This window comes from Hippopotamus amphibius, chromosome 9 (genome assembly GCF_030028045.1).
Source record: "Hippopotamus amphibius kiboko isolate mHipAmp2 chromosome 9, mHipAmp2.hap2, whole genome shotgun sequence".
Taxonomy (NCBI): Eukaryota; Metazoa; Chordata; class Mammalia; order Artiodactyla; family Hippopotamidae; genus Hippopotamus; species Hippopotamus amphibius.
The window spans coordinates 66,273,581-66,293,777 of record NC_080194.1 but is presented as its reverse complement, the minus strand read 5'-3'; the positions used below and the strand labels follow the sequence as shown (position 1 = coordinate 66,293,777).

The window sequence follows — 20,197 nt, the reverse complement described above, 5'->3', positions numbered from 1 at the left end:
TGGTTTGAGGGGTGAGCTACATGGATATATGAAGGCATGCTGGCATGAAGAGACCTAAAAAGAGAAGACAATTCAGAAAGAGGGGAATGGTAGGGACGAAAAGCAAGGGTGTCAAAAGTATAAGGAATGAGTCCTGTTGACATTAATCTTACAACTTCTGTTATAGTACAACAAAGGTGAAGGGAGCAAAGGCTTTTATGTCCCAGGACTCTACCTAAGTCTTCTGACTGGTCCAACCACGCCTTATGCAACTTCTCCCACACTCGTTATGTTTCAGCCAGTGTTTAGTTCTTTACTTACCAAGCTATTTTCTACCTTTTGCATCTGCTAGTCTTTCTGGCTGGAGTGCTGTTTTCTTATGCTTCATAAGGAAACTATGTACTTAAGGAAACCTTATACTTAATGACTCAGTTTAATGATCACCTATTGAAGAGGTCTTCTCTGACCTCCCTGTCAATTTCCATCATTGCTCACTGTTCTTATCCTTCATAGCACTTCATAATTTGTATGCATGTATATATGAACATGCATGCATCTGTTTCCCTGTATATTAGTTTATATTCTGTCTCCCTCAAAGACATAAGTGCTGTGAGAACAATGTCCTTTATACTTGCCAATGTTGGTTGTGTGTTCTTGGGTAACTAAATTAAACTTTCTAAGATTTAGTTTCTTAAATTATAAAATAGGGAATAATAGTATCTAACTTACAGGATTGTGTAGAAGAAATTAACATGAAATAGAACCTTAAGTACAACTCTTCCTATTACTTTAGAAGAACTCTAAAATAATCCCATATTCAGAATTAAGGTGCTAGACTACCACACATGACTTGAAAAGGAGGTGATCCCAAACTGGTTTTGTCAGTCTTAGCAATGCTTTCCTTTCAACTTAAGTTTAGAAAGATGGGCTTGACTTAAAGCTCTTGACATATGTCTCCTAGATTGTGAGGGTCAAAATCTGGATGTTGCCACCACCAGAAAAATGTAAAGTGAGAGACTGTAGCTACAGTTACTGCAGCTGGGAGCAGAGTGAAGCTTGGGTGCTGCAGTGGGAGAGAGCTGAAATTCCTTGGATGAAAGGAAAAATGAGGTGCAAAGCTGGTTAAGTTTTCTCATTAAGGAGACTCTTTTCAAGAGGACTGCCTGCAGCTAACAGAGCACCACCACTGGACACCCAGGGCTGAGAAAGAGTTAAAAATGGCCATCGAAGGAAGTCTTGCTTCCACTAAGAGAACCACAGTCTTGAGTCCGCCAGCAGGAGAAGATCAGAGGAACCCACAAAAGCCCCAGGAAGGAGAAAACTTCAGAGATTACACATGTGCCATCCTAAGGGTATTGAAATCAGATTACAGGGATCTTACCCTGTAAAACTGTGTCCTTTTCCCATGATCACCTGCTTCCCATGTTAAGCAAAAAGCTCATCATTGAAGATGTTTTTTGGTTTGAAGCAAGGTAGAGTTGGGGAGTTGAAGACATTTTAAATCAAATAAGAGCTCAGAGGTTTTTACATTTAACTGTGCTAACGTTATGAGATCATCAGACCAAAGCAAATTTTAATTATTATTGTAAATGACCTATCTGAGATTATATCAAAAGCAGGAGTAAATTTATCCTTAAAGGGTTTTGCGGGAGGTCAGAGAGAGAAAAACATAAAGTTAGTTTCTGCTTTTACCTTACTAAATCTAGTTTGTTCAACAAACTAGGTATGAATACATGCAAAATACTTCACACAGCATTGAAGTTCAATGAATGGCAAGGATCTAAACATTTGGTACACAGTTGGTGTTTGATATATATTATTTCTCTGTTCCTTGTTTCCAATGACAAATTCTCCCCAATGTATAACATAAACTTTTGAATAATTTTGAAGCTGTTTCTTGAATATTTCACTGAGTATTTCCCACCACAAAAACTCACTAAGTCCTTTACAGAATAAAAACCTAGATAGGGAGGGGGGGTCAGTCTTTCCTCAACATGATTAGGATGGAAAAAAATGAGGTTCTGGGAAGCTTCTTCATCTAAAAGTTAAAAGGTAAGAGCATGTGAATTTGCACCTGATGGGCTATTTCCACAATCCAATTGGAGATAGCAAGTTGCCAGAGAGCAGCAAGAGGGTTAGAGGCCTGGTGCCCTCCATAAATTAGAAAGGCTCCTCCCAGGTGCAGTGACAGCCTATCTAGCATCCTGGAACAGAATGTGGATGAGGTGGGAGACCTTAGGTCTTTGCCAGGGAACTTTTTGCAGTTACCTAAAGTGGTTGTATCTGTGAATAAATTGCCTCATACCCATATTCTCCAACTAATCAAGTGTAAGCTCTTCTTTCTCTGCTTACCATCCTTGGACATAGATTCTCATAGGTGAAAAGGGCTTAAGAGATTACCCACTTGGCTTTTCCCTGTAAAAGGACCCTTATAGCTTCTACCTGAACCCTTGTGGCAACAAAGAGCTCACCATGCATGTTACAAGGCTCTGTGCTCTAGTGTCAGGTAGTTCTCATACTTTTCATAAAGCCAAGGCCTGCTATCAAATAACACACCTACTCTTCCTAGTTCTTCCCTCAAGAGGGACAACATTCCTTTGTATTACAACTCTTTAATATTTGTCTCATTTATTCAATTTAGCCTGTGAGCACTTACCCTGTGAGTGCTGTTGTCATAGGTGCTTGGGGATATAGCAATGAACAAAATAGAGTTTTCTGCCCTCCTGGACTTATATCTTAGCATAAACAAATGAATAAATTATTAATACAGTACCTGCTGGGGATAATGCTATGAGGAAAAATAAAGCCCTCAATAAAGTGATGGAAAAAGCCATGTGAACATCAGGAGGGAGAGTGTTCTAGGCAGAAAGAACAGCAGGTACAAAGCCCATACTTAGAACTTTGGAGTAATAGCAAGAGAGCCAGTCTGACTGAAACCCCATGGGCAAAGGGAGATTGACAGGGGATGAAGTCAAAGAGGTAGCCACAGGCTTGCAGAGTAGGGTAAGGCCTTTAATTTTGATTAAGTGGGAAAGGAAGCTAGTGGATAGTTTGAAGCAGAAGATTGAGTGGATATAATCTGGTTATTTAAAAATAAATCACTCTATCTGTTGTATGGAGAATAGACTGTGGAAGAGGCAAAGTAGAAACAGCCTAGTTTGAATACTGTTATGGTAATCTGGGCAAAAGGTGATGGTTCAGATGACAGCAGCAAGAGCAGAGTTGTTGAAGAATGACTTTAAAGATATATTTTGAGAGTATAGTTGATAGGATTTGCTAATGAATTAGACGAGTAAGTATGAGTAAGAAAGAGAAATCAAGGATAACTCCTATATTTTTGTAAGCAACTGGGTGGTGTCATAAGCTAGGGAAGCCTCTAGGAAGAGCTAGTTTTAAAAATAAAATTAAGAGTTGTGTTATATATATGTCAATCTTGAAATGCCTATTAGATGTATAGCATGAGGATAACTATATTAAATATGTAGTACAGGGATGAAGTTTAAAGTGATAAAGTCAGATGAGAAAACCTAGGAGGACAGATTGCTGGACAACTGAGGAGGTGTCAGCATTAAGTCGCAGGGAACTTTAGGCTTTATAGGTTAAAGAAAGACAATGGGGACTTCCCCCATGGCGCAGGGGATAAAACTCCAAGTTCTTAATGCAGGGGGGCTGGGTTTGATCCCTAGTCAGGGAAATAGATCCCATGTGCATTCTGCAACTCAACTAAGAGTTTGCATGCCTCAACTAAGGAATCCACCTGCCACAACTAAGACCCAGAGCAACCAAATAAATATTTTTTAAAAAAGACAATGGTTGAAAACCTCTATAATTTCCTTCTTTAAACTTATATTCGTATATATCTTCACAGATAAATTTTGAGAGCATATTACTGGAAAACCAAAGTAGCTTTTTCCTAGAAAAATATCTGATATCCCTCATGAAGATGAAATGTTATTGCTAGGACTTGAGAACCAAGGTAGAAAAAATAAGCCAGAAGGCTCAAATTATTTTTTAAATTGTTGTCTAATGGATAAAAAGTTTTACTCTAACAGATGTCCCATCTAATCCTGTTACTGATATTAACTCAAAGCCATTATGAATACAAATGGCAGGATAAAGCTGAAGCTTTTCACAATTTACTATTCCATCATCCCTGGTACTCTTCTTAACAGTTAGGTTTTATTCCTGAGAAATTATATTGAATATATAACTAATGTCTATAAATTTTTTTGTTTTTTCTTAAGTTTTCTTAAATTGCAAAGGTTTTCTTGAGAAAAGTTCCAAGAGAAAGTCCCAGCCGAGTTTTAAAAGTTGTGAATTACAACAATGAGGAACTATACCAACTAAGTTAATGAGGAAAGTAACCAGCCACGATTCCACATTGAGAAGGTCACAGTTCCTTCTGTGAATGACTAGAGACTAATTTCCAAGTGCTGAAGGAAAGATTTAGAGGAGAGCAATTCAATTTTATCAACTGTCATAGTTTGCTTGCAAGCACTCATCCAAAGTATAACTCTTCTGAAGCCAGATCTAATGGAGCCATTGTGATCTAATGATCACTACCAGTCTGGCTGGGGCCATCTAAAATGCTTGTTGCTGGTAACAATCTAGGATGCAAATGTATGTGACAGATAATCACATACATTATCAAATGAATACACTGTTGTGCTGTTTAGAGCGGTGAGGAAATCCATGTGATAGTAAGACCTAAAAAGTTCTTTTATTAGTTGATGTCAGTGGAGAGTCTCGAAGGGTTAGCTTCCTCTTAAGCAAAAAAGAAATATATCAATTTGATTTTAAATTTAGGCATAGGGGAAAGATACTTCTGAAAATTATGCACCTTTTGTTCTAATATCTCTCTCCTTAAACAAAGAGCTGTGCACTGCTTCAATTCATCAGAAAATCAAAGTGCAAACACCTGGGAAAAAATAGAATATCAAAGAAAAAACAGCTGAAGTTTTTGAAGACAAGTCCCATGAGAAAAAGGCCTAGTTTCTTTTTATGAGAAAAGAGTAGGTTTGACAGACGGGGAAAACAATAGTTTTGATCCACCCTGGTTCAAGTGAGATGTTCAGATTGTTTATCTAGCATACTGATTTAAATGTGGAAAAACTTAGTTCAAGACAGTTCTGGTTGAAGGATTGTACTTTTAAAGGCCCTAATAATTATATCATGGAAATTTAAGGCGAGAGGAAAGTCTTACACCTTTCCCTGGTTCATGGTGAGAGATGTTAAATTAGGTGTTTGTTGAATGAATTGAGCTGAATCCACTCAGCATGGCTCTTCCTAGTTAAATATCTTTCAAGGTACGTATCAAGTAGTGTTTCTTTCCATTTCTTCATGCATTTTAACACTTTTAGATTTATAAATGTTAATATTGTTATTTTTAATGACTGGTTATCATTTCATTGTACATAGTACTATTTACTTTTTATAACCAGAAAAATAAATGTGCACTTTTTAAACTGTGAATTCTATTTTGCTGGTATTAATATTGCCAAACCTATTTTCCTTTTTGTATCTTTGCTCGTCCTTCCATTTCTAAACTTTCTGTGTTTTCTTAAATTCTTTTTGGTTATTTTAAAATATGTTATATGTAGATGATAGGAAATCCAAAAGGTACAAAGAGTAGACAGTAAAAAAATAAGCTTTCCTCTCACACAGTTTTTCTCGCTGGGGAAACCACTGTTACCAGTTATTTTTCTAGAAATTTTTTTTGTATATATAAGCATATTTATATTAATTTCTCCTTTAAACAAATGATAAAACATTACGTATGTTGTCTGCACCATGAATATGGTTTTATAACATATATGAGATTTTGTTCCCTATTAGTACATATAGAACTCATTACTATTTTTTTTAACAGTGGAATAGTATTATTACATGGATATACTGAAATTTTTTTGGCCATTCTTCCTTTTTCATTTAGATTGTCATTTTTTAAAATTCTAGGCACATTTATGCAATTAACTTTATTTCACACTAATGCAAGTTCATATACAGGTTGAATTTCTAGACATAGAATCACTATAGTGGCACTTGAAGTAGAATCAATATAGTTAGAGCATTTAAAAAGTTAGGGTATTTTAACATTGCTCTCTAATATAAAGGAGCGCTATATGAGGAGGCCTCTTTTACCACACTTGCCAACACAGTGTGCATTGTCACATTTTTTTGAATGTGGACAATCTGATAGGTGAAAAATGTATCTTGTACTTTTAATTTGCAATCTTTCATTATGAGTAAGGTGCAGCACCATACAAATGTCTGATGGATTTACTGGGAACATCTCTACCCTATGGCTTCCTTTTCTCTTCTCTTCTAATGAACAAAAGTTCTGAATTTTAATATAGTTCAATTTACCCATCTCTATCTTTATAGTTATATATTTTTATTTCTTAAACAAAATAAAATAAAAATACCAATTTGCTATTTGTAGAGACTTTTTTTTAAAGATAGAAAGATGCACAATTTTCCACATATGACTTATTAAACCATTTATCTTTTCCCACTTATTGAAAATGCCATCTTTATCATATACTAAATTTCTCTATGTTTCTTGTCTATTTTTGGATTTTTTTAGTCTTTTACTTTGATATATCTTTTCACTTTTTAGTTATAGCTTTATAATATTTTAACGTCTGCTAGGCTAAGACCTATCTCATTTACATTATTTTTCTGAATTTTCTTGGCTATTCTTGCTTATTAATTTTTTCATGTAAACTTTAGTACAAACTTTTCTTGTTTAAATTTTTTTCAGTGGTATTTTTGCTTTAAATCTTTACTGAAAAAGTGAAAATCGACAATTTTTGATGTCACATCTTTCTTTCTAATGACATATAGCGTTCCCTTCTTGTGTGTCCTTTAGCAGTCTTTTAAAGTTACTTTTATATAAATCTCACATGTTTATTCTCAAGTGTTTATAATTTTTATTGCTACTGCAAATGATATATTTTCTTTCATTAATGTGCACATATATTCATTATGCTAGTGATTTCTGCATATTAATCTTCTACCTAGCTACCTTTCTGAACTCTTTCATTGCTTGAAATCATTTTTGGATGATTTACTTTGGTTTAAAACTCTATGATTTGAAACTATTTGACTGTGGTATGTTTAGAGGCGACTAAACTGTTTTTCATCCTGCTCACATTGGGCAGCTCAATCCGACGCTTTGCTCTGATATAGTACATGCAACTGGTATACACTTTTTCTTTGTATATATAATCATTTTGCTTTTCCTTCTAAGTTTTAGTATGGGGTCTGGGTATTTTGCATTCTAATGACTTTCTGCACCTGAGGCAATAGCTGAGGAAGGAGTTGGGGGAGAGCTCTGGAGAGGCTGTAGTCACGTGTGCCATTTTTCTGAGAACACCCAAATTCTTCTGTCTTTTGACAATCTTGTTTAATGTCCTAAATCAAGGTGCATCTAGTTGGGTAATTTTTCTAATTCAAGATGCAGCTACAGAACCTTAATTTCTATTAGAGAAGATCAACACTGCTGCTCAGTTTCTCCATGTTAGATTCTCCCAACAGCAAGTTCAACTACTCTGAAAAAGATAAGGCTACCAGCTTAGCGTCCTGGTGTCCACTTTTCCAAGACTTCATGGCATCAGTGAGAAAGAAGTCTCAGGATTTTGCCAATCACCAACAGTTTCAGAAGGGGAATGGGAGTGCGGTAGCACCTGAGCCTTTCTAAACCTCTCTGCTGTTTCTTTCCTTCATCAGTTTTTGAGCATATTGCGTTGCTGTGCTTCATGCCTTCTTTCACCACTGTTAGCCTACATTTATTGTTGTTACTCATTTTCCTTATGTTTATTTTGTGAGTTATTGAAGGAGAGAATTTCTATAAGCAGGTAAGATTAATCTGCTCTCATAACCTGGAAACCAATTCTTCAGTAGCATATACAGTCTGCTTGGTGGAAAACTTTGCCTACAGGCATTATTTTTATCTTTCTTTTGGTTCAGTGTTTAGTCTTTCCTTATAACTGTGGGATTCATTTCTTATCTACGTGTACTGGGCAACATGAGTCGCTGCCAAATCCTGTTTCTAAGAATTCCATCTATTTACCTTTAGGTCACCTGAAACTGACACAAATGAGGGAAGGGTGGCTAATATGAGGAACAGTTGAATTACTACTAAGAATGATATCAATAGCTCTGGATGTTAAGCCCCGTTTAACACTATTATATTCAATGGAGATAAATATCAATTTATAAATTTACATTAAAAGTCAATTATTCTAAAATAGAATGTAATATATCTGAGAGCCAGTAATTCATATGAAGTCTTTAACTGTCTATAATCTTGATATGAACCAACAAATAGAGTCTTAAAAACAATGCTAACAATTTTATATTGTACTAAATAACCAGAGAATGGAGTTTACATAAAGAACTTTATTCACCATGGTCTGCACTTACAAGAATATCAATGGATCTCTCTATGTAACTCTGCATATTGTTATTTGGGTGGGATGTTGCCAAATTTGAAAAAAATTAATAGTATGGAAACAGTAAAATAAAGGGTCTGAAAATCACTCTGTATCCAGTATGCTTAATAAACTGAGATTCCTTAGTCTAAAGGAGAGAGGCCTAAGAGGAGACTTGACAGTAGCCTACAAATGTATGAAGGGCCCTTCCATGAAGCGTTGTCAACATAGCTGGAGTGGGTAGAAATAAAATTGATGGACAATGTAAAAAAAATTCCAACTTTCAGCTCAATTATAGGGAAAAAAAATCCAATAGTTGGGGCAGTCTCCCAAGTGACTAGCTATCACCAGTGTTGAAAAGCTGTTTCTTCCCAGAGCATTAAAGTAGAAGTTGAAGTCTTGGCCAAACCTTCAAAGCCTATGTATATATTTATCTGATGGTACTTGTAATTACCTATGTATATGTACATTTCACACACTATACTGGGACCACTACCTCCTTCCAAGGGCACACTGGGTCTTTATCTCCAACTTTTAGTCACATAGTCAGGAGATGTTCAATTAATATTTTACTAAATACATGAGTGAATGTGTATATTTTGAGAGATTAGAATATTTGACAAATAGGAATTTTTGCATGTCAAAATCATGATTTTTAAAAACTGATACCACAGTTTACTCAAATGAATGAATGAATAAAGGCTAAATTTTCCCAGGTGATTCAACTACTCATGAATTTCAATGAATATTTTTAGGTTCTTGGAAGGCAACTATTGAACCCTTTCTTCCTAAGACTAATGGCCTATGCTGAACAAATTATGTATATCTTCATTAACAACTGTAAGACACTGACTTGCCTAGAAAAATGTGCCTCATTTGTTTCCTTTGTTATTTTTACTCTTCCCTCTTCCTAACTGCTATTTTTAGCCTTGACTGATAATTCTCAACCTTTTCTAATATCATCTTTATTGTGAAAATTTCCTACTTACAGTGGATTTTTGGTGGGATCTCATAACTGGCTAGCCCACAGCATATTCCATGTTTAAAAATTCCTAATTTGGCTTTCTTTATGGGTATAAAAGCAGAAATTTTATTTTATCTTTCCTATTAACTTTTCTGTAAGGGATGATGTGTCTACCTAGCTGCAACTGAATTATGCTCAAAGTCCATGTAGTACAAGGCTTTTGACTGACAGCTAATGGCATTTAGAGTCATGGTCCATGAATAAAAAATACTGCAATCTTTAATTTTATTGGATCTCAAAGTTTCAGAGAAGGAGAAAAATTTAATGTACACTGGTTGATGAGCTGGGGAACCAAAATGGATTTAGTTAGGGGACCGTGTCAAATTTAGCATGAAGTCAGTGCCAGCTAGCAGAAAAGGACTACATTATTTCAGTCCAGGTGAATGCCAGTTTTCTAGGAAGGCACTTGGAAGAAAAGCCAAAAATCTTTATTTATTGTCACTCCTTTGATTTAGCACATAGAACTGCCTGGCTTAATAAATATTTTTGAAATAAAATATTTATTGAGTGAATGGATGATTATTTTTGCACATATTTGCTTCTTAAAAACACAAAGAAGGAGAACACTTTAAAATTATTGGGCACTGAGATGTACCAGGTATCTCATTAAATGCTCACAAAAACCAAGGTGACTTAATATGCCCATCTAACAGTTAGGTAAAACAAGGGTTTAAACTTTAGATGCTGTCCAAATCCTAAAGTCTTTTCATGAAATTGCTTTGCTGCTGATCATAATTTGGAAAGATCTTTAGTTATAGTATTTGCCACAGCAACACGTTTCCTTTTAAAACTTTTAAAAATACTATACATACAAATGGATCTATATACAAAACAGAAACAGTCTCACAGACAAAGAAAACAAACTTATGGTTATCAAAGGGGAGGGGAGGGGGGATAAATTAGGAGCATGGGATTAACAGATAACATAAAATAGACAAGTAAAAAAGATTTACTGTATAGCACAGGGAATTACATTCAATATCTTGTAATAACCTATAATAGAAGATAATCAGAAAAAAAATAACTGAATTACTTTGCTCTATACCTGAAACTAACAAAATATTGTAAATCAACTATATTTTAATTAAAAATTTGAGATAAATGCTATATAAGTAAGTATTTACCTGAGCAAGTATTCACAGCTAGGTAAACAGTGTTTTCTATGTGAATTACGAAACTTTTGAAAGTCAAAAAAACTGAACTACATCCAGTACAATGCATTTTTTTATACTTGAAGTTTTCATGGTAAAAATAATTTTGACTTCCAAAAAGCCATTGATCATAAATTCTGTCAAAAACCATGAGCTAGCTTTAAACAGCAAAGAAGTAAGAAAAGAAACAATGGCCAGGTATTAACTTCAAAGGGCAAATGAGAGGTGTGGCATCATTCCTTAATTTCCAAGAGGATTTAGAAAATATAATTAATTGTTTTACTCTCCTATTATGTTATAATGTACAGAACAGTGGGGACTATAGTAGCAATATTTGTAATTTGTTTTTTCATGAATAAATCATTTGCTACAAGGCCTCAGGAGAGAGTTTTTTACAGATGTCATTATGAAGACTGACCAAATATTAGCTTAGAGAAAGAGCTTCCCAATGTACAAGTACATATCATTTATCCAGAAATAATCAGGACCTAACCATGTACATATTCAAGAAATTCTATAGAAAGTGCCTGGGAACAAGGTGAACTCATCAAATATGTTGTCCTTTGTCCAATTATTTAAAAAAAGTATTTGTTCTTTGAGGGGTCATAGAGTGGTGATTTAGTCACAATCTGTTTCCAAGAAGATTATTTCGCTGGCTTAACACAGTTAGGTGTTTTCTTTTAGACTGTGAATATTATATTTCAGTAAAAGGTTGCACTACACATGCAGTCAAGCATATCCTTGTTTCCTCCAAGAGAACAATTTGGGTAATTTAAAAGGACTGAAAAAAATTTAGCACTAAAAGGAAAATGTAGTGTTTTGAGACCTCATGCCAAACAGCTGAACTTGCCATTTGTGCTTATAAAGAGTCAACCCATTGTTCAGAAAGGCCCTTCACCACAAAGAGGTCTACCTATCACTTAGAACACAGAGCCTGGGACAGGAGCCTGAATAAAGAGTAAATGCTGGCTTGCATTCAGAGACACATATATGTGCATTAAAAAATGAATATACATTATAATTTACCCCATGGCAAAAAAGGGGGAAACGTATGGCGTCCCCTGATGTAGTAAATGGTTGGATGCCAGCAATTAAAATCATTGCATCACCTTTGTGTTCAGTTTTTATCCAGTGGTCTGGTGATCCATTTGGGTATGAACAGCTGAATTCAGGACAACTGAAAACTTTCCTAACCTAAACATTCCCAGGTTATCATGGTCAGGTGGTAGTTGTCCAACTTGTTTTAGAACGCCATCAGCAAAATGATCCGTGGACAGATGGGATTAAAAAGATGGATTTCAGTGCAGGCAATCTCTGTACTATGTGGTGAGGATGGTGTAGTCAATTTTCAATTAAAATCTTAGCTCATTCAAATGTTCATATAGCACTCATTATGTATCCAATACTTGCAGCTTTAGGTCTAGATATCAAAAATCAAGTTGTGAAATAGTTAATTTACCAAATGGCCATCTCTGAAAACTGCCAGATGAGTTTCTCATGTCAACTCTGAGAACATTTACTCTGGCCATGTTAATGTCAGAGAGAGAAAAGACCAGAACAGATGGAGGAGTAAGGACAGATGAGAGAAAAGAATTTAGCAGAGATTGGCACAAGCAGTAAACTTCATTCCAGTTAGATATTTGAGAAATTATCTGTCTGTAATATCAGAGGCATGCCACGTTGATATTTAACCAAGCTGGACAGTAAATCTGTCATGTAGGCTGTCAAGAAAAAATAAAATAAAAATTCTCAATAACCTGGAAATTGGTTTTTGATTAACTGGCCTGTTAAGCAAAGTGCTAGATGCTTCAAATACTGTCTATCCCAATCTCTTGAACAGATAGTTTCTGTAAGAGGCCCATGAAAGGGTTTTCCTCATAAGGAACTGCCATCAGACAATTGCAGTAAAATCATTCAGCTTCCATCTTGGCCCTTCCTTTTCCCCCCTGCCATACTGCAGTGACAGGCATCATCCATCTTGGACTCTCCTCCATCTCTCCACCCCAACTCCATCCACATACAACACAGAGTTTGGTCACAGACTAAACCTAGGACTTGTACTTCACTTTTAAGTGTTCATTAAATGCTTCAAATTTAGCACAGACCAGGGTAGAGATCATAAACTCAGTGTCTTAAGTGTTAGACTTTGCAGCTTATCTCCTTAATTTGGGCTGTTGATAATTTACCTTTTCTATATGCTATGGGGTACTTGGATGGTCTGGTAACAAAAAATGCACAGAAGAGAAAGAAATGAAGTATTTTAAAAACCTTTAGAAATGAAAGGCTATTTCTGATTGGATCGATTAGCAGTAGCTTTGTGGAGGAGATAGAATTGAACTAACTTGGCTCTTGGGGATGGATATGATGCCGACAGGTAGTGGTAACAGTGATAAGGAAAGGCATTCTAAAGGTGGGAATGGGACGAACAAAGGCTTAGACGCAGGAGAGTATGGCATGTGTTTAAGAAATTGTACATTGTCCAGCTTACCTGGATAAGAAGATGAATGAGAGAAGAGAGAAGAGGAGGCTGAAATCAAATTTTGTTGCTGGAGAGGGAGATCAAAGAGGATGTGAAACACTGTAACAAGAAATTTAGATTTTTACCTAGTGCCAGGGAGGAAACACTAGAGACTTTTGGGGAGGGGAGAACAATTAACAGAGCTGCGATTTTTGGAAGATTGATCTAGAAGTGTGTGGGAATGGAAGGGAGGGATTGGCAATGGAGTCTATTACAGTGGATAAGACAAGACATAATGAGGATATGAACACCATAGTGACGGCAGTGGAGATTTTAAAGAGAAGACTAGCTATGTTGGAGGTAGTTTTCAAAGGACATAATGCCTGATTTAATAAAGGTGACAAAGAAGAAAGAAGAATCAAAAGAAAAGGACTTTGAACTTCTTAATTTGGATGAGTGGAATGGTCTTTAACATAAATGGAGAGGACAGAAGGAAGAGCAGGTTGTACTGGTGAAGGGCAGGTGGTGGAAGCTGACCCTGAGGAGATATCATGAGGTCAGTTTTTAACATGCTTGGAGATATTTCTACACATGGAGCCTATTGAAATCTATGCCCAAACTAGGAAAACTAAGGAAAAATACAAATACACAGACATATATGCACATTTTCATAAAATATAGATTCATATGCCACATCATAACTCAGACCTGTTAGAAATAAATTTATATAGAGCTAGAGAGACACAGCTGAATGTACGATATATGTGCACATATGGATGCTAACACCAATATATTATATGTATATATGTGTATATATATGCAGAAATCTGAGTCAATGCACAAAAATACACATTGGCTTCATCTGAAATTGCTGAATATGAAAACTTTTAATTAATTTTCAAGTCATTAATTCAAGAAATATTAATACTTACTAAAGGACTAGATTGTGTAAAGTACTAGGGGAAGCACTTCTAAAGCACCAGAATGAGTATGTGCTTTGCTGCTTTTCTTTATTCAACTTTTTAGTCAATTATGATAATAAAAGGAGTAAAAATAATTAAATATGTATTGAGATTTACAGTTATTATCCTGAAAATAACCTTATGAATTAGATACTCAAAGTACATACATTTTGCAGATGAGAAAGGCGAGGCATAAAGAGGTTAAGACACTTACTCTAGTTTCCATAGCTACTTAGAGATGTCTAGGAACTTCATCACTACATATGTGGCTTCTCTAATGGTTGAATTATACACATTATAAATGGCCATTAGTATAGTGACTTTCACAGTCAGTGTATTTTATAGTCATTTTTACTTCTTGTACAAAGCTGAGAGCATTCTTCACTGCATTTGCAGTTTGTACTATTACAGACTATTATAACTGCAAAAATATACATGCCTATAAAGAAATTAAAACTGTTTAAAAACATTTTCAAAAATAAGGTAGAATTGAAGAAATGTTTTGCTAAACAGAATTTACTACTCTTAGATTTTTATTAAAAAAAAATTGGTTAGGGCTTCCTAGGTGGCGCAGTGGTTAAGAATCCGCCTGCCAATGCAGAGGTCACGGGTTCGATCCCAGCTCCAGGAAGACCCCATATGCCGCGGAGCAACTAAGCCCGTGTGCCAAAAAAAAAAAAAAAAAGAAACAAAAAAAAATTGGTTAAAATAAAATCTACCTTTGATGGCCCTAACGTTTCAGTTCTAGAACTTGACCTTCAGCTAGCTATATTATCGTTAAGCAACAAGAACATATAGAAGGCATGTCACTTCTTGTATAGGTTTAGGCTTCTTTGACTTAGGCCACAGAAACCAACAGTCTGCATGTGTTTATCTAGTTTCTGAGAAATTATGACTTAGAGTGTCCTTGGGAAAGTCACTAGAAAGACTTTTATAATAAACCTATTTCCTGGGAAACCACATGCAGACTTCAGATTTCCTTGCTTGCATATTTTTGGTTGCTTGGCAAGTCTAAATGGATTTGCCTAATCACAACTTCCTATACGTGATTAGCCATTTTTTTCTCAACTGACTGCGGGCACACAGACACCCCAGCTGCTCGAACTGTGAGGTCAGGGAAATTTTTATATATTGTTAAGAGAAGACATTCTAAATCAGAAGTACATATTACCCAAATATTTCTTTCTGAAATACATGGCTATAAATCATCAGTCAGATGATTCTAATTGAACATTGGGAAGATCAGTACTGCTATAAAGACAAATTACATACATCAAAGGGCATCTCAGAATTAGTAATTTGTACAACTGATGGAATAAACATAAGGGTATAAATTGGAAAACTGTAAATTTAATGCTACCACAAATTATTTTTTCAAGGAATCCCTTAACATTGCACCTATATAACAGAAAGGAATAACACTGTTTACCTTCTGTCCTATATAAAAGCAAACAAACATAACTGAAAATGATCCCCAAACAAAAATAGCCTGGGGCATTAAGAATCTATAAAATAGGTCTATGAAATGTTTATAACTGTTCAAAATAGCTAAAGTAGTCATATTCATGATTTTTATATTAAAGATTATTGGTAAAAGTGAGAAAGTCAATTATTTAGGTATTTCCCTAACTCTAGTTATTTGATAAAAAATGGAAAAAATTCAGAGTATTAACAGGGTTTTCAGACAGATGTTTTCCAATTCTGTCTCCTTTTCAGAATCATCACAGTCTCAACACGTCCAATAGAGTCCTCATAGGGGTACCTCTGTAGCCTTCCCCATCTCATAAATGGCACACTAATCCATTCAATTGCTCAATCAGAAAACCAGGCTGGGACTTCCCTGGTGGCACAGTGGTTAAGAATCCACCTGCCAATGCAGGGAACATGGGTTTGAGCTCTGGTCTGGGAAGATCCTACATGCTGTGGAGCAGCTAAGCCCATGCACCACAACTACTGAGCCCGTGAGCTCTAGGGTCCACAAGCCACAACAACTGAGCCCACGCACCACAACTATTAAAGCCAGAATGCCTAGAGCCCCTGCTCCACAATAAGAGAAGCTACTGCAATGAGAAGCCTGCCCACCACAACGAAGAGTAGCCCCCACTCACCACAACTAGAGAAAGCCCGTGTGCAGGAACAAAGACCCAACACAGCCAAAAAAAAAGAAAGAAAGAAAACCGGGTCTCATCCTTGGACATATCCCACATCTAAATTATCAATAAGTGGCATCAATTATATGTCCACCATATAGCTTGAATCCATCCACCTTTCTCTACCTTCTCCAAGTGACCCCTCCCCAACTGATCTCTGTTCCCACTCTTGCCCTCTTCAGTGCATTTTCTTCAGAGTGGCTGAGTGATCTTCTAAAAACAACAATTTTGACCATCACACATACTGCACATTTTGCAAGGACTTCTCATTGCACTTGAAATAAAATAACAAATCTGCTAATAAGGTCAATGAAGCTGTGCATGATCTGGCCCCAGCTTACCTTGACAATATCATTTCATATCATTCACTATCTTGTCATTAAGTTCTAGTCACAACTGACTTCTTTCAGTCCTGGAAGGTATGAAGATCTTTCCTACACTGGGGCCTTCATACACACATGCTTTTTACTTCTGTCTGGATACTCTCTTCCACTCTTTATCCGGGTAACTTCTACTTTTATTTATATTTCAAAGTTTAGCTTAAGTGGCACTTCCTCAGGGAAGTCTTCTTTGACCCACTATTGAATTGGTGCCTGCTTATAACCATTTATGTTCATTCACAGCACATTTCCCAGTTTACATTTATAGGTGTTTTCTACATCAGACCAGAATCTTCCTGAGCAAGAATTCTCTCTGTTTTCTTTGTGAATCCTCATTGTCTGCGTCTGTGTCAAGTCCATAATAAATACTTAATAAATATTTGTTGAATCACTGAAGAACTAAATTAATGAACACATTCAGTTAGCTCTGTATTATATACTCATAATTGAGGCTAGTTAGCCCAGCTGGCTAGAGTGTTGATATTTACTATCAAGAATGCCCACATGCTCAATGAAGGGGAGGTAAGAGTCTGAAAGCACATATTAACTTTTAAATTCTCTGGAGCATTTTGGTTCTCCTAATTAAGATGAATCACATCTTCCTCTTTGTTCAACTGGAATCATGGCTCAGGTTCAACCACAGAGCTGATTTCATTCTGTCTAGCATTAAAGTAAGTTGCCTTCATGTTTCTCTCTCCCATTAGAACTTTCTAATTCTCCCATTTAGAATCACATCTGATTCATCTTCATTGTCTCCACAGCATAAGAGTTTCCATGGTATGAGTTAAACATTGATAGAAATTTAAAAAAATATATATCATCATTCAAAAATAAAGAATTACGATGAAAAAAAAAAAGAATTACGAGGTGCCAAGGGAGGTTAAGACTGCAAGATATCATCAGATTTTGTGTGGAATCCGATTTAATTATTTAATTTACTCTGATTCAGCACTTCCTGTGTTCAGGGCACAGGGAAACGCATCAGGAATTTAAACAATGACTAAAACAGTTTATCTGTAAATCAATAAGCTCTATATAGAGAAACAAATCCCCATCAATGACTTTTGTATGATGACAGTACAAAAAATTATGACTGACCCAACATAATCCCAACAGGACCAATAGGCCCACAGCCCTTTACAGCAATTTGGCAGGATGCTTTCAGGGATGTAAAGTTAGCTCTAACAGTTTCCTGGTTCTCCTCTCCCCAGTAGAAAAAGCCCATCACCCATACACCATGTACTTTCATTGGGTTATTGCCTGGGTATACCTGGTCGCTTAATGCTTACCTGTCCCCCTATCCTCCTCTTTTTGTCCCAGGGCAATTCCTACCTCACTCCTGGCTCAAAGGAGAGAACAGATCAGACAAAAGTAAACCAGCCAGAGGAGGCCCTAGTACCAAAGACAGAGATCCAAAAAAACGTGTTCCTGATAAAATTAAGGAGCTTTGGCTATCTATCGATTCCCTAGAACCTTTAAGTGCTCTGCTGAGCAGCTGGAGGTCATCAAATGACTCAGCTAGCAGGAGGCCTGCTAATATGGTAATGCTTTGCTAAGTGCTTAAAACTGGTATTTGCCTTAAGGCTGTGCTGAATAATTGCTGTGAATTGAATCGTAGAAATATCTACATGTTATTTATATATGGTATATCTTTTTAATCGAAATAGTGGGATGCCCATTTGGTTTAACTTTAAAGCACATGGCAAACATGATTTTAGTAAATGTGTAGGATAGAAAGTCTTTTCTTTCATATCACCAGACATTGTGGTATGGAAATGCTTTACCTCTTTTCTCTCCTCCCACCCAGAACTTCTCCCCCCTGCCAATGATTTTAATGCATTTTTAAAATTTAACTCATGAGGGATCCTTGATTATTTTATTAGATTATCAAACAATTATAGCAAAGGCTGAAACTACATATAGCCAGCTACATATAACATGTATATACTGTACAGATAATACTTGTCAATTTGTACCAACCATTATTCTAAACACTTTATGTATATTGACCCATCTAATCCTTACAACATTTCTAGGGGCAAGTGCTATTATTACCTGCATTTTGTAGATGAGAAAATTAAGGTTAAGAGAGATTAAGCAATTTGCCCAAGGTCAAAAAGCTAGTGAGCTGCAGAGCTAGGATTCCAGCTCAGACACCTTGACTCTGGAGTGTGCACGCCAACCAAGCTTTTCTGCTCCCCACTTGCCAGATATTAGTTAAATGTTTAATTCTCATAAATGCAATGGGATGCTACCATTATGATCCCCACTTAATAGTAAGGGGGTTGGTTGAACCGTCACTCTGCTAGTAAGTGGCTGAATCAGGTGTTTAAACTCAGTCCTGCCTGACTCTTGGGTCTGAGATCTTAAACACCATTCAGCACTACCTACCAGAGAAGGGGGTAAAATTTTAGACGGTTGTTGTTGCTATTGGTTATGAGTGAATTTCTTTAGAAATCTATCTTTTCCTTCTCTGAGTTTATATTTACAGTATTGCTTTCTCTTACTCTCTGTAAAAACCTACCACTATCGTAGGATTTCAAATCTCATGGTAAGCGCTGAATATCACAGAATAAAAGTACAGATTACATCATAAGTGGGTTATGGCATAATCTTTAGTCAAATAGTTTGTCACTGATGTCCTATTGTGAGTTACTTATGTGTCTGTTACCTTTAGGGCCTTTGAACAGTTTGATTTCTACAACAGTCTCCAAAATGGGTCGTCTTCGGCGCACGTACAGCCGAACGATAGACCCTGCTTCTTTGAGCGCTTCCACCGCTTTACTGTGGGAAACCTCTGACACGTCCACCTCGTTCACCCGTAAGATACAATCATTGACCCTGAAAGAAAGGAAAAGAGGCAAAGGTTAGGAGTGGCTAAGAGAATTTCTGAAAGAACCTTATGATTATCTAAACTTAAGATGTGGGGAAGCAAAGGGTATAGGCAATCTAAAAATATTTACATTTGGAAGAAATACTTTAAATGAAGGAAATCAAGAAAACCTTGAAGTCCTCAGCCTTCTCAGTCTTCCCAACATTGACCACCCTACTGGTCAGGTCCCATCCTGAACGCCAGTCCACTCTGACTGGGATTGCATCATGTGTGGGGCAGTTAAAAGGACACATATTTTAAGGTCTCTGTCAGTTACATCAGCATTTTGATTGGTTTCAATTGGCTTGACTCAAGATTACAATTTGAGTGGTTCTCAGAATTTACTCCCATAGACTATATAGACATAGAAAATGTAACTTCATTGATTAGTTTTTCTTGAATTTTTAATTTATTAGCTATAAAAGTAATATGTAATCACTTTAGAAAATCTGAAAAATATAACACGTAGAAAGAAAAAAATATATACACGATTCAATCATCTGAAATAAAGTTAGCTTTCTGGCAAATTATCTTCCAGTGTTCCCCACCCCTCCTCAAATTCATTTCACAGTATTATAGGGATTAAAGTCAGTACCTCGCCCTAGGTACTTACTTTGAAAACTAAGAATTATGACACGGCCTACATTAGACTTTCCTTTTTGCCATTTTTTTAATGGGAAGGAATAAGCTGACTTTTCCATAAAGCTTTCTAGATACTTGATAGTTCATAGTGGCCATGAACTGTAAATTTCTTTTATATTCACAATAATATTTAGTAATAATGGT

The 20,197-nt window shown here is 36.1% G+C and overlaps 1 protein-coding gene across 4 annotated transcripts in view; it reads right to left on the bottom strand.

Annotated features, from left to right (window-relative positions):
- DLG2 (discs large MAGUK scaffold protein 2) overlaps positions 1-20,197 on the bottom strand; it is a 1,973,535-nt gene that overhangs the window by 536,727 nt on the left and 1,416,611 nt on the right. For all 4 annotated transcript variants that reach the window (XM_057748299.1, XM_057748301.1, XM_057748302.1 and 1 more), the window contains one exon: positions 19,211-19,380. In XM_057748299.1, the coding sequence (XP_057604282.1) occupies positions 19,211-19,380 (170 nt within the window). The remainder of the gene's footprint in view (positions 1-19,210; positions 19,381-20,197) is intronic.